Source organism: Anastrepha obliqua, chromosome 1 (assembly GCF_027943255.1).
Source record: "Anastrepha obliqua isolate idAnaObli1 chromosome 1, idAnaObli1_1.0, whole genome shotgun sequence".
NCBI lineage: Eukaryota > Metazoa > Arthropoda > Insecta > Diptera > Tephritidae > Anastrepha > Anastrepha obliqua.
In genome coordinates this window covers 45,757,235-45,772,369 of record NC_072892.1, presented here as the reverse complement: position 1 = coordinate 45,772,369, position 15,135 = coordinate 45,757,235, and the positions used below count along the sequence as shown (strand labels likewise).

Genomic DNA, 15,135 nt, shown 5'->3' with positions numbered 1-15,135 from the left:
AGCAAAATATTATTTTGGGAAAAAGAAATCCATTGTTTTTACGTAAAATGTTTGCCGAAATGGCTTGAAATTGTTTTACGGCCGATTCTTAGCTCCGGGCGATGCTAAACCATCTATCGAGAAAATAATGGATTTCTTATCCCCTAATTTTTCACTAATAAATTGTGATCAGCTGCATCAAAAGCCTTAGAATGACCAAACAAATTTTAAGAAGCCAACATTAATTTCGTCAATTTGTGACCTAAGATAATCAATAACGTATAACTGTGCCATAGTGCAGCCTCTCTCTGGCCTAATATCAGAATGTCTGTCTGTTAGGCGTCCATTATCTTACACATATGAACTCATCTCCTTATGTAGAATACGCAGAATGGCTTTTGACTTAAAGTCGTTTCTTACCTTGTTAACTGGTATTACCTCAGTAACTTATCTAAACCAGGTTTTTATATAAAAATTCTAATTAAAAAAATAGAAATAACACGCATTATCCAATAGTGATGGATCTTTTAATGAAAAGTTCGACGATATTCTGGCATAGCGCCGATTAAATTTCATGAACTGTACTTCGGTCCTCATACTTTACAGCACAATCTGTTAGTTCTTGGTCCTTTGGTATACTATACATTTCTCCTTTATAAATGCCTGTAGAGATAACATCATTTTTCAATCGTATTCGAAAAGTTCTTTTTACTCCTGCGTGGTTTCCCAACAATCAAAGAAACGATGCCCTCAGACTTTACCCTTAAAAAGGGGAAAATTGAATGAACAAATATTCAAAGAGAATCATAAATGTATGGAACTCCTGCTCTGTGTCAAGACTTATCCGATCTCAATTTTTGCAATTAAACGTTGCCTCTCATAGTCAAAACTAAATTATTCTGTAACGAGTAAGGAACTGTATAGTAGGGCGGGTCGATTTAAAAATCGCTCATTGCTCTGTGAAAATCATATTCTAGGGATCAAAATAAGAAACTTTGCCGAAGGAACCGTACCTCTAAAACGAATTCTGATGTCCCCCAATTTCAAAATATCACCATTTTTGGCCTTTACATGAAAAAATCAGCTAAATGGCTATGTTTTTTCTTTATTTTTATTTATTTATAATAATATCTATTTTTTCTCTTAAGAAATTTATTTATTGTAAATGAAAAAATTAATTTAAGTGAGTTATAGAAAAGAAACTAAAAAGTTCGACCCAAATTGGGGGACATCAGAATTCGGTTTAGAGGTATGGTTCCTCCGGCAAAGTTTCTTATTTTGATCCCTAGAATATGATTTTCACAGAGCAATGGGCGATTTTTTTGCCTCCCCACAAATCGACCCGGCCTACTGCATACTGTTCCAGAACACTTGTAGATTTCCAGTTAAAAAGCGTAGGGCTACCTCAAGTCACCACTGCCGACTCTAAGTCAATTCAGTTTATTTGCTACACGATATCATCCAACATCCTGTTAATACGAGAGAAATTTACTAAGAAAAAAAAATTACTAAAAACATTTACCCAAAAAATAGTTTCCCACACTTTGTCCCTGTCATTTAAGGGGCGCTCGTACACACTCATTTTATGGGCTCTCTTGCTCTCGTGTGCAGCCGGGCAGCTCAGATTTTTGGTTAATTTTTGAGGAGCCTACTTACCAACATTACTGCTGTTGCCATTAATACAGCTGCAGCTGTAGTTGTTGTTGGCGTTGCATGCTACCTGCGCTGCATACTAAGCTAGCTGCGAGTTAGTGTTGATGATGGTGCTACATAGCAACGGTGACTGCTTGGTCAGGCCATCGCAATGCTGACAGTGCGTTGACTTGTGTTGCCCTTTTGGGTCAGACAAGCCATATGATAGCAGAGAGCGAAGAGAAAGAGCGGAGGCAACATGGGAAATATATAATGACGATTCCTGTTGGAATTTCTCTGCGTTAGCCAGAAATGGGAAGTGCAGTTGAGCGGCACTCAGCTGAGTGCGGCACGATGGCCAGACAGAGGGTTACTGTTGGCGGCGGTGGCGACGACGGCGACGCTCGTCTCGTATTTCTGCTTTCCTTCAGCTGCGTTGGTTCACACGATCGATCGATGAATGGTTGGCTGGTTGGTTGGTTGGTTAGCTAGCCTGTCTGCCTGCCTGCCTGTAGTGAATGGTTGATGTATAAAAACATGCGGATGCAAGCGCAACAGCATCAGTTCATCAACAACTTTCACAGCGAGAACACGCAATCAAATAGAAGCACTCAAATTGTTATTGAAGGATATTTTTAAATACGATTTGAAATAAATTTATCACAACAACCAATATTTTATATAAAATGTATACCGACACAAAAAATCTCGCGCATCAGTTCGCCGACTTGAGCTTTACAACCGGAAACACAACTTTACCACCGCCCACCGCACCAGTGGATAAATCAAAACGAAAACTTTGCAAAATGTGGCGTCCACTAATGCGATTGATGGCACGCAAGCGCAGCAACAACACAATAGCCGGAAGCAATTCGAATACCGCCAGCCTACACCCAAACAATGTGCACCTCAACAATACCATCCCATCAAAACCCTGCGCTACCACCAACAGCGGTGCAGGGGAGGAGTGGCCCACAACGCTAATCGAGGACTATACCAGCTTGATGCGCAAAATGAGTTGCAAAGAGGAGTGCAATCATGGCGCATGGGAGGCGACTGCCAACGGCACAGTACCCGAAAGTGAGCGCCCATGCCAGGCGAGTGCCAAATTCGCAACGACAGTCATCAGCAGCGCCAGCATCGAGAAAACGCCACCCAGCACATGTGCACACTGTGTTTACGGACGCAATTGCCAGCACGAGCAGTTCCATCACCACATATGCGACGCGGCAACGCAAGCCACAACCGCAGCGGCGACAGTAGGTGTCCCACATTTGCCCCACACAGCAACAGATGCCATCACAACATTGTCTCAGCACGTGCTCGCCGATCTGCCCATACAATTCGTTCACACCGATGATGGCACCTTCTTTTGGACTAACACGCAGGAGAAAATCGATGATGACTTGCTGACAGCGTGGTTGTGCCAGAGTTGGAGTCAACTACCCGTAGAAGCAGCGGTGCTGTGAACGAGTTTAGTTGACGTATGGAATTGAGCTTTTTCGGAGCGCTTTTGATCTTTCACGTTGTGGAAGTTGTAGGGCAGGGATTTTTATTACTTTCATCAGGGATCTCATTGTTATTTAGTTTAATTTATTCAATTATATATTAGTATGTAATGCTAACGATAATTTACAAGAACAAAAAAGGAAGAAGAGGAATATTAAGATAAAAACCACTTCAACATCCATTCATACAAATGCTTGTTTGCAATATAAATATTTGTGATACGCTTTAATTACCTATGTTTTAATTAAAATGTTAACGTAGTTTTCGTAAAAAATATATATACCTAAATACATGTACATGTGTACAATAAAAATCAGTGGAAAAAATGATATTATGTGTTTGACTTAAAATTAATTAGAACTTGATGCAGCTTTCGGTGGCGGCTGGCATTGCCATTTCCTGTAGTTGTTAAGGCGTAAACGTTTTAGGAAATGTTGCTGGTGAGAAAAATACTATGGGTAGACTGATTAGCTAATTAACTGGGTATTCGGTTTTTTCTAACAAATTCATTCATTTCTTCTTGCTTTTGACAAAATCTTTTTTTTAACTAATCTTTATTGGGAGGAGAGAGTCGGCGCGAACATAGGTACCTCTATTTTCTGATCCAAGATGGAATCGGGAGTTGGAGCGTGGGGTTTCTCTGGTTCAGCCAATATTTCAGTCTAATTCGAACTGCCGAGTAGTAGTGTTTTTCGATCAGAGTTCTTCGTGATCGTGCAGGCATGAAAATGCGTAGGGATCGCTCTTGAGAAGGAGACATAAATATCTTTTCCGATAGCCAAGCTGCTATCAAGGACCTGTCGTCACCATGTTGCGGCTCTCTTCTGGTCAATTCTGATCAAACGTTTCGAATGTGTAAGAAACATTTCTCTCATCTGGTTTCCAGGGCATAGGTAAATAGGGGGAAATGAAAGGGTCGACAGAACAGGTATCAGTTGTCCCTATTTCAGACATTGATGTCCCCTTCACCGTTGTTGAAGCGAAACTGCACAATTTCTTTCGTATGACAGAAGCAGGACCTTTAAAGTGCTACGCATTGTTCGCCATTCAATTTCCAAACTCATAGCGGTGGTCACCAATCACGATGTGATCGGAACTCATGCAGAGAAACTGGGACTTTCGTACGACCACCATTGCAGAAGCTATGAGGATCCGGCAGACGAAGAGACTGTTGAACACTTTCTTTGCAAATGTCCGAGTCTGGCGGATAGGCGCTGGAAGTTCCTTGGTGTGCCTTTCGGGGATAGTCTGAGGCAGTTCTCCAGCCTAAATCCCTTTTCTCTCCTCCATTACATCAATAGCACTGGATGGCAGTAGATAGCTTTTTCGTCCTTAAAGTTGTGAAAGTTGTGCACAGGTAGTGGTCTACATTAGGGAATCAATACGGCACTCTGGTGCTATTTGCAGTGTACGCGTGGTACTTTTGCCACCAAACCTACACACCTAATATTTATTTGAGTATCAAAATTGAATATACATTTACGAGTATTGCTACTTAAGTTTTGAGATTATCATTATTAATAATATTGGCAATAGTGGATTGCGATCTCTAATGTGGACTATTGCGCTTGACCGCGAACCAATAATTAGAGGCTTCTAATAAAGTTGAGCACTTTTTACGGCTTACAGTCACACCATCTACATAGGTATGCCAACATCTCTTCGTCTTGCGAGAGGTGTTCTAGTATTTCATCGTTCAGCTCTCAAAAACGAAAAATGCTTTTTTCTACCAGTCTTATTTTCCTGAAATGAAAACGAATACCAAAATGCCCCACACGGTATCTAGTGAGAGTTCATAAGTTCTCTCTGTTCGAGTTTACGAGCCAACTTGTTGATCTCTTAGAAGGAAGAACAAACTCTGTTGCCGGCCTCTGTCTGGGACTTTCCTAATTTAACTAGTTTTTGAACAGAGAAGTGAAAATATTTATACATATTTATAAAAAAAAATGGTTGTCTTGTTTTTCCAAAATATTATCCATGACAGTTAATACTTTTTTCTATGCGTTAGAAGTAATTTTCGAAGCGATTTTCGCACTCTGATTTACATAACCTCAAAATATGCGTGTTGAATACATAAACCACAAATAAGAAGAAAAAATTGGGAGCCAAAACCAGAATACATCAATGCATTGTTTTGAATGCTTAAAAATTTACTTTTTTCAGGTGAAGCTTTCACGCTTTCATTGCATAATGGTACGTTAGCAGCATACAGTTCATAAGCACGTAAGTCTTCGTTCCAAATAGTCGTAGATAACCGTTTCCTAATACTACTGCGATCAGCTGAAGAGTAACTTTATTTATAAAATTTAGAATATTTATTATTTCTTCAAATCTATTTTGCCCAATACAAAGTCATAATAACAGTGATGTCTGAGTGACGAAGCTCAGACCAGTTTGGCACAAAAGAGAAGTAGAACCACGCATTTTATTATTCGAACTATCTCGATTTGCCAATGCCGTCTTTTTTTTTCTTCAATTTCTTTTAATTTAGCCATCGAAAATTCCCCCAGATAGTGAATACTGTTTCCTTAGTTTCTTCTTGATTGCAGGTCCTACATCCATCGTTGTACGGGCACCCCAACTTCCTGGCATGCTCTCCAAAAGGCCAGTGGCCGGTTATTGTTGACGTAATTCTAAATATGTCTGCTTGTTGCTTTCTTAGCAACTCGTAAATTCTGATTGAAATCGGGCCAGGTTTGTTTAGTTATTTTGCAGGTATCCGTGTTAGTCCATTTGTCCACGGCCTGCTTCTGGAATAGTGAGAAGATCTCCCGCCCTACGCCCTTATTTCTGCCACTTCGTTACAGGATGTCCCCTGCCAGTTCATCAGTGCCAGCGTGCCAGTTCATCAGCTGTCTCATTTTCCATTTCATTTTATATTCCTATGGCCTGGTACCCAGATGAGAGTGATGTCTGTCGTGCGCGCTTAAGCATTAAGTTCTTCTTTGCATTGTCTCACGATTTTTGAATAGGTTATAGGCGACTAAGATGGCTGCTTGACTATATGAAAAAATACATATTTCTGATAGTTGTTATGGTAGTCTAATTATCCTGCAAGCTTCCCTTATCCCGAGAACTTCTGCTTGAAAAAGACTATTCTAATTCCCATGCGAAAAGACTTGGAAGTTTCGAGGTCTTTCGAATATACACCGGCGCCGACACCGCAATCCATCGTGGATCCGTCAGTCAAAAGTGCTGTTGTATTCTCTTTAACTACTTAATTCAGATTCCATTTCTTTCGCGTGGTGAAATTTACTTTAAACTGTATTCTTAAGTCTAGGGTGGAGGTGGTAAAATCTGATAAGTTTCTAGTAGGCTGTCTAAAATAACACTATGACTAAACATCCTAGCATTCCAAAAACCAGTCGTTTTAAGTCGTAGTGGTAAGTTTATTGGCAACAGGTAGAGCATGACATTAAGGCCATCTGCTGGACACGATTTCAAAGCTCCACTTTTTCCTGCGCAGGCTGCTCGTTGTGCGCCTAATGTTCTACTGTTTGCACTAATCGTTTCATATCAAAAACAAATATCAGCATCGGACATTAAAATATGGAATTAGTTCCGTGAATAGAAAGAACGGAGAGCAAAACGTGCAAAGCTTTTTTCAGTGCGCTGAAGTCCATTTATACGATGCTCCCCAAATGAATTCTGCTATTAAAGCCTGCAGCTTACCAAATCTGTAAGGTACAAAGACCTTCAAATTCGGTGCCAAAATGACAGATAAACGCTATCATGGAGTAATGGAGCCGAGTAATGGAGATGATTTAGGTTGCACCAGACGGGAATTTCTTTAAGATCTGATTGATGTTTGAGAGAAGCGGACGAATTTGATTTATTTTATAGTTCGAACTCACGATGTACGTAATGCAGAGGTGTGACCAATGTTCGACCGTTAACCGAAAATAATGTCTTATTGGAAAAATATAAGGTTGGCCAAAAAGTCTTGCGGTATTTCCGCAAGCTTGTCTTTGCAAGCGCGTAGTTCTAGTTGTATTCGTCGCATCGGTTCACGCTAGAGCTTTTTGGAAAGCTCTTTTCACGTGCTAACACGTGTTTGATTAATTGTTGTTTGCTTTTAGTCGTTCGTGAGTTATAGCGTCGCAAACATGGAGCAAAATAAAGAGAAAATACGGCATATTTTACAGTACTACTACGATAAAGGCAAAAATGCATCTCATGCTGCCAATAAAATTTGTGCAGTTTATGGACCCGATACAGTTTCCATTTCCACCGCACAACGATGATTTCAACGTTTTCGTTCTGGTGCAGAGGTGATCGAAGATGCGCCACGGTCCGGAAGGCCTGTCGTCGAAAATTGCGATAAAATTGCTGAATTGATCGAAAGAAACCGGCATAGTAGCAGCCGTAGCATCGGCAAAGAGCTGGGCATGAGTCATCAAACCGTTATAAACCATTTGAAGAAGCTTGGATTCAAAAAGAAGCTCGATGTATGCATGCCACACGACTTGACGCAAAAAAACATGTTTGCCCGTATGGATGCATGCGAATCGCTTCTAAATCGCAACAAAATCGACCCGTTTTTGAAGCGGATGGTGATTGGCGATGAAAAGTGGGTCACTTACGACAACGTGAAGCGCAAACGGTCGTGGTCGAAAAGCGGTGAAGGTGTCCAGACGGTGGCCAAGCCTGGATTGACGGCCAGGAAGGTTCTTCTGTGTGTTTGGTGGGATTGGCCGGGAATCATCCACTATGAGCTGCTCCCCTATGGCCAAACGCTCAATTCGGACCTGTAATGCCAACAACTGGACCGCTTGAATGCAGCACTCATGCAGAAGTGGCCATCTTTGATCAACAGAGGCCGAATTGTCTTCCATCAGGACAACGCCAGGCCACACACATCTTTGGTGACGCGCCAGAAGATCCGGGAGCTCGGATGGGAGGTTCTTTTGCATCCACCGTATTGTCCGGATTTCGCACCAAGTGATTACCACCTATTTCTGTCCATGGCGAACGAGCTTGGTAGTCGGAAGTTGTCCTCAAGAGAGTCCTGTGAAAATTGGCTCTCCGAGTTTTTTGACAATAGGGAAGCGAGCTTCTATAAGGGGGGAATTTTGAAGTTGGCATCTCGTTGGGAACTCGTCATCGAACAAAACGGCGCATATTTGACTTAAATCGCATTATTATAACCAATTTTATGAACAATTGAAAATTCAATAAAAATACCGCAAGACTTTTTTGACAACCTTATATGTGAATAAGTGTATGAAAATGTGTGTAATGAGCTGCCGAATCCACGATAACGTGTCCGCCGAAATTACTTTCACAATTTTGCTTCAGATGGGCAAACCTGGTTAACTTGTTTTTCTGGGACGACGCCCGTGAAGAGGAAACTCTCATAAGTACTGATATATCGGCTTAGCAGTATGCATGGCTTGCATCTATCTAGCTATCACTTTCCTCAGGGAATTGTCAAAAAGGTATTACCCCACGGGGCTGGTTATCTCAAAGGCTCCTACTTATAGTTGGCGCTTGCAAAACTCCGCGTGTCTTAGACTATGTGTTACATGCGCGCAGATTGTTTTCCAGTTATTAGCTGATTTCCGCATAAAATCTATAGTATTTTCTCCGCTTAAGATTTTAAAGGTTTCGGGAGCATAGCGTGGACATGGGAACAAGAAGTGTTCAACATCTTCTTCTCTCTCCGTGTAGTTTAGTAAACTGTCATGGCCAAATCTGTGGATGTATTTTCTAAATATCCCGTGCCCTGAAAGGAATGGAGTGAGGTGGTGGTTTGTTACTCCATGGTTCCTTTCTAACCACATTGTACAGATGGGTATTAGCTCATGCGTCCTTCTACCGTTATGTGTCCTCTTCCACCGGCCCAGCCAGTGGGCGATAGAACGACGCCTTTCTTCTTCAGCGATTTCTACCGTCGAGTTTGGATAGCCTTATAAATAATGTCTGCATTTCTTTAGCCAGAATGCCTACTGGGATTAGTCCTGCAATGACAAAGGATGCGTCATCAGAAATTGTGCGGAAGCCGCAGATAATCCGCAAAGCTCTTAGCCGATAGATATATAGATATTAATTTGCTTGAATAGCTGTTTACGTTCAATTCATTTGCCCAAGGACCAAGCTGATAGCCCTACTATATAGCATAGGACCACCATTGTTTTGCATTTTTTGCCGGACACTCGATGCCTTCTTCAGAGTATATTCTAGGTGCGTTTTAAAGTTTAGACGACTATCAAATCATCACCCCTAGATATTTAGTGGCGGGTTTTGAATTGATAGGTACAGTTCCAACTTTGTCGTTCATGGATTCTACCGCTTGTTAGAACCACATTAGTTTTGGGCTCAGCTAATTCCAGGTTCATGGATGCTAACGAAACCTTTACCTTATTAATGATTCGCTAGCGATCCTCACAATATCTTGCCACTATTACCACTGCGATATCATGCGCGAATCCAATGACTTCTACTCTAGGAGGCATATCTAGTCTAAGTACACCGTCATACATAGATAAGACTCCATAGTAGTGAGACTTAAACCTTCTAATCTATCATCTTCTGTTTAGACTGGCTGTTAAGTTTTTGAATGAAACAAACTCATAGACTTAAAGCATTCTTCCTAATATTTATTCATTCTTCCTAATAATAATCCGTGCCCATATTAAATTGTACTAAAATATGCGCGCCTATAAAATTTTTCGGTGCGGATCGAATTTAGCACTTCCTTACTTGTCTTATTATATTTGAACATCGACACGCCCTTTTTGGAAAGTGCCTGAGTACACAGAGAACTCCACTTTTTGAGAACAAGTTAACCTTAACGGTACTTTTCTCTATTACCAATGCCGCATTGTGTGGCCTTCCCACATTCTATCTTCATACTATACGACGCATACGTGCTCGTACAACTTCAAAACCCTCTTCACCATTTCTTTTCACAGTAGTTGCAGCTTTGCATATAAATTAAAACGATTTGCTTTAAAAATATTTACGATCCACAGCTTAGAAAACAAAAAACAAAAAAAAAATAATATATAATATATAATAATAAAAACAAAAATATTACTAAGCTAAGAGTAGAGATAACGATCAGCGTAACAAAAGCCAACATAAGGAGAAACAACAACAAAAAGAACTTAAATAGCGCTCGTAATAATAATAGTGACAACAACTTTGGCATTGCTTGAGGCACGTTCTCATTTTCCCACACTTTTCGAGGTGCTGAACTGTCGTTGATGGACAGACGGATGAATGCATGAATGGATAGATCGGCTGTGGGGCGACGAATGCGAGCAAGAACTAAAAAAAACTGGCTATGAATGTGAGAACATGGTTCACTGCAGTGATTACCACATTCTGGTGGAACTTTTATTGACATTGTATGTAATGCAGTTGTTGTTGTACATATGTAAGTATGTAGGTAAGCATGTATTCATGATTGTTTGCGGTCGCAAATATGCCAACATATGTATGTACATTTGTGCTGCTGTATGCGAACGGGCGGGCACTCCCTGACAATGGCAAAACGAGACTAATTTGTTATGCTGGTCAAGATGCCACAACGGCAACATGCCGATCATTGTTTTAACGGATCTCGTTATCGTAATAACGTTATTAATGTCAGTGTGATTAACCTATGAGTTTGGGTGGTGAGCGAACGAATGGCGAATGGGACGGTTGACGCTTGGCGAGCTTATTTCATTTTAATTTGGGTAGCCACGGGCTAATGAGAATGATGAGCAGAGAAAATGACTGGCAAGAGAAATTATGTATGTACGTACGTTACGAGTAAAGTAGCACTTGCTAGCCGAAATACAAAAACAACACTCAAATACAACTCTTCAATTTGTGAGTAGCTGCAGTCACGAATAGTTACAGGTACAAATTAGCACTTGTTTTTGCTCTTGTTGTATTGCATTTTATGTTTTTTTTTTTTTTTTAACTGCTACTCAGCACTGACTCAGTGAAGCAATTTTGCAGTCATCGCAAACACAGCAAATGGGATTTTTTATTATTAAATTATTAATTTTTTTGTTTTGTTTTTGCTTTTCATTTTGCATGCGGAAGTTTGTGCGTACTTTTCGACTGTATTTTGTGATTTTTCTAATATTAGTTGGAATTGTATATTAACTGTTTGTGGCGATAATATTCAAGGAAAAATTAAAAAGTACCAAAATATTTGCTCAGAGATTTCTTGTTCGTCGTGTTGCAATTCGATGAAAAACAAGTTGTTGCCGGTGTAAATTACAAGCAGTTAGAGAAATATGTATGTGCAAACTAATGTAATTTTGTAAATATTTGTGTACGCATTTAGCGTAAATTGTGTAATTGTTAAATACAGGGGGGCGCGCAAAAATATCGCTTTATCTTTTTAATATTTGTATTTGTGCTCTAAATTGTCAAACTTTGTTCACCTTTTACTTTGATGTTATCTAGGGAATTCAAGCAATAACAAAATACACGCTATTGTTATTTTTATTGTTTTGCTCTACTGCTGCTGTTACACTGAAGATTTGTCTTGTTTCATTTACATATGTATTTACCAAGAATGATAGAAACAAGATTGCGCCCATCAGAGCGTACGTGACGTCACGTTTGCTGAGTTGTGCAGTATTGCCAACCATTTGCTCTTCGCAATAAATTTAGTGCTTTTTTATACCGAAAATGCGACAATTTTTAAGTTTGGTGTTTGTTTCTTTTTGTTTTTAATTTAAGGCTAGCGAAACTTTAGGTTAAAAAAAACTGTATTATTATACAAAAGAAGTTTAAAAAAGGCCACTCTGAGAAGATTTTAGTGCTAATGAAAATTTTTTTACTTCTATAAAATTTGATAATTTGAAAGTGCAAATTTAATTTTTGGCTCCATTTAAGGCTATGCAAAAATCTTAAATGCCCCTCTCTCAACTCTTCTTAAGATTGAAAACCTTTTTACACATTTTAAAAAGCCTTTGAATTTATTGAATGCGAATTAAAACCATAGAGGTGTAATCGTTTCTTCCGGTCATCAATCCTTAGTGAGACATAGAGCATCAAGAGTTATATTCATTGTAAAAATAAACAAGAAAATACCAGAAAATACTAAAGAAACCATACTGACATTTTTACAAAAAGAGTACCTTATCTAGTTACATAACTTCAAATATAGCAAAAAAGTCGTTCCCTTAATAAAAGAGTATCGCTTAACAAAAAAAAACTCATAAATTAAATTGTACATAAGCATAACACATTTATTTAAAAAAAAAAACGCACATTCTACAGACAATTTGTCACGCATACAAAGTTCTTTAAGTGACACAATAAAAATTTCGTGTTTTATTTTCTTTAAATGGGCATTTAGTGCGTTTTTATATCCAAAGCTAGGCAACTCTGCAGTAGCGAGAGAGAGATTTGACTGCCGAAAGCAGAAGAACACCAACAACACCGGAAATCGCGGGCAATGCCACCAGATGTTAAAAAAAGTAAAGCTAAATAAAACTGAGTGAATTATTTAAATAATTATTAAAAAAATTATATTTTACAAAATTATAAACATTACTTCTAATTAGAATAGGCTAGAAAAATGTCATGTGGAATGAACTAAAACTCCGAGACAAAAAATAATAAAAATGACAAAAAAAAAAATGCTAAATCAAGTTACGAAAATGGTAATCTGGTCATACTGGAGCTAAAATCACGTAACTAGTTGTCAAATTCGCTGAGCGCAAAGTAACGGGACCACGATGGGCGCCATCTCATTATTCTTTGCATCATGTGTATTTACTACTAAGTTTGTTTGGCAGTTCTGAAATTCTCAGCATGCTCATGAAATATTTTAAGAAGCTTCGAGATTGTACATCAAGTGAGTCAATTTCCCGAGTGTAAGGAATATACATATAGGGTGCTTTTTTAGCTGCATGAGAACTATCGATATGGATAACTACGGTTTGACAGCTGAGAAAGGCAAACTGTGTTAACATTTCTGTTAAATATGTGGGCAAAAAGTAAGGTGAATTTATTTGTCAAACTTCTCGGAATTAAAATTTTGCTCTAGTTATTTTTTTAATGAGTTGGCAGCACTATTAATAACATCTGGACCAACTTTCATGTGAATGTCATTATCAGTAATATATTTACGATTGTGTTTACCAAACGACCAAGAGTGCATTTTTCGATTTTTACAATGTCTGATTTGATTGAGCAGAGAAGTGCCATCAAATTTTGTTTGCGGAATGAAATTTCGGCTGCGGAAACGTTTAGCATGTTGCAGAAGGCATTTGGTGATTCGACCATGTCGCAGAAAAATGTTTATAAGTGGTACAAAGACTTTAAAGAGGGTCGACAACGTGTTGATGACTTGGAGCGCTCCGGACGACCATCGACGTCAACAGATGACCAACACGTCAATAAAGTGAAGGAGTTAGTGCTCAAAAATCGTCGGTTGACTGTTAAAGACCTTACTGATATGATCGGAATATCAGAAGGATCTGTGAAAACCATTTTGAAAGACCATTTGGGTCCACGAAAAGTCAAAACTCGTTTGGTACCGAAAACTCTCAATTTCTTGGAAAAAAGTCGTCGCGTTGATGTGTGTGAAACAATACTTTCAGACTATCAGGACAAGCTCAAATGCATCATTACGGGAGATGAGACTTGGATTTATGCTTACGACCCTGAAACAACGGACCAATCAAGCGAATATCGTGCTAAAGGCGAGGCCAGACCGAAAAGAGCACGTCAAAGTCGTTCAAAAATAAAAGTTATGATGACAGTTTTTTTCGATTTTCGTGGTGTGGTGCACTATGAATTCCTTCCACGTGGCCAAACTGTTAATAAGGAATATTATTTGAGCGTTATGCGTCGTTTACGTGAAGCAATTCGTCTAAAAAGACCAGAATTATGGGCCAACAACTCTTGGTTTTTGCATCAGGATAATGCACCGTCTCACACTGCACTCGTTCTTCGTGTCCAAGAGACCACTCCGGCGAACGCGTTTCGAGTCCATTGAGGAGATAAAAGCTGAATCGAAGAAGGTGCTGATGGCTATACCGGAAATGGACTATTTGGCATGTTTCGAGGATTGGAAAAATCGTTGGCACAAGTGTATTTCATCGAGAGGGGATTATTTTGAAGGGGATGAAATTGATTTACAAGAATAAATAAAGATTTTTCATTTTACAACCAAATTCACCTTACTTTTTGCCCACATCTGTTCGCGAAGTTGATAGAGCATTGGCGGCATCAGAATCCTTATTTCTTTCGGAACGAGGAAGAAGTTGCCGTTACGGCTTTATTTCCAAAAATTAATCAGCTAAATATCGACGACATTGAGTTCCAATAAGATGCCGCAACTTGCAATACAGCACGCTTAGCAATCGATTTATTGGACTGATAGATTGGACAACAGAACTCGTAGCCATAGCGGACATAGGCCGCGATGAAATTATCTACTAGGTAATAATAAAAAAAAAATTTCCTACAATATTTCTGTTTTGCATTATCATTTAAGACAAGTCAAAATCTTAAAAAAATACCCAATATTTAAACTTTTTTTATTTTGATATTATATTTTTTTAATGAATTCATGAAATCTTGGCATCCGTTGCTTTGAGCAGGTTTTCTTACCTGCTCAACCTTAACCCTAGAACGCCAGCTTAGTTTTTTCTACACCACTTTAATCTTCCTCGTTTTGGTGAGGATCTATTTTGAATCCGTATTAAAAGGATATTGTATATAAATAATACCCACCTTGGATTTTATAATATTATAATATTAAGTTAATTTTTAAGAAAAATTAAAAAGTGCATATCATTTTATCTCTTTTATAACTTAAAATTTAGAGCAAAACCAACGAAATTTACCAAAATGTGCTGCCAAAGTTCAGCCGAAACCGATTTTTTTTTCAGCGGAAATCTATCTATCTGACTTTCAACTTTTTTACTTCACAACTTATGCCCAATGTTATGAAATAATTAATAATTAACAAAACAAAAAAAATTTTTTTTAATAATAAAAATAAATAGAATTTTATTAAAGTACCTATTGAGGTATTAAAGTTACTTTTTC

General features: G+C 38.8%; 1 protein-coding gene across 1 annotated transcript; it reads left to right on the top strand.

The window, feature by feature from the left end:
• The first annotated feature begins 2,297 nt into the window (after positions 1–2,297).
• Positions 2,298–3,080, top strand: LOC129248353 (enhancer of split M2 protein). The gene has a single exon (XM_054887879.1). The coding sequence runs from the start codon at positions 2,298–2,300 to the stop codon at positions 3,078–3,080; it is 783 nt and encodes a 260-aa protein (XP_054743854.1).
• The last annotated feature ends 12,055 nt before the right edge of the window (positions 3,081–15,135 follow it).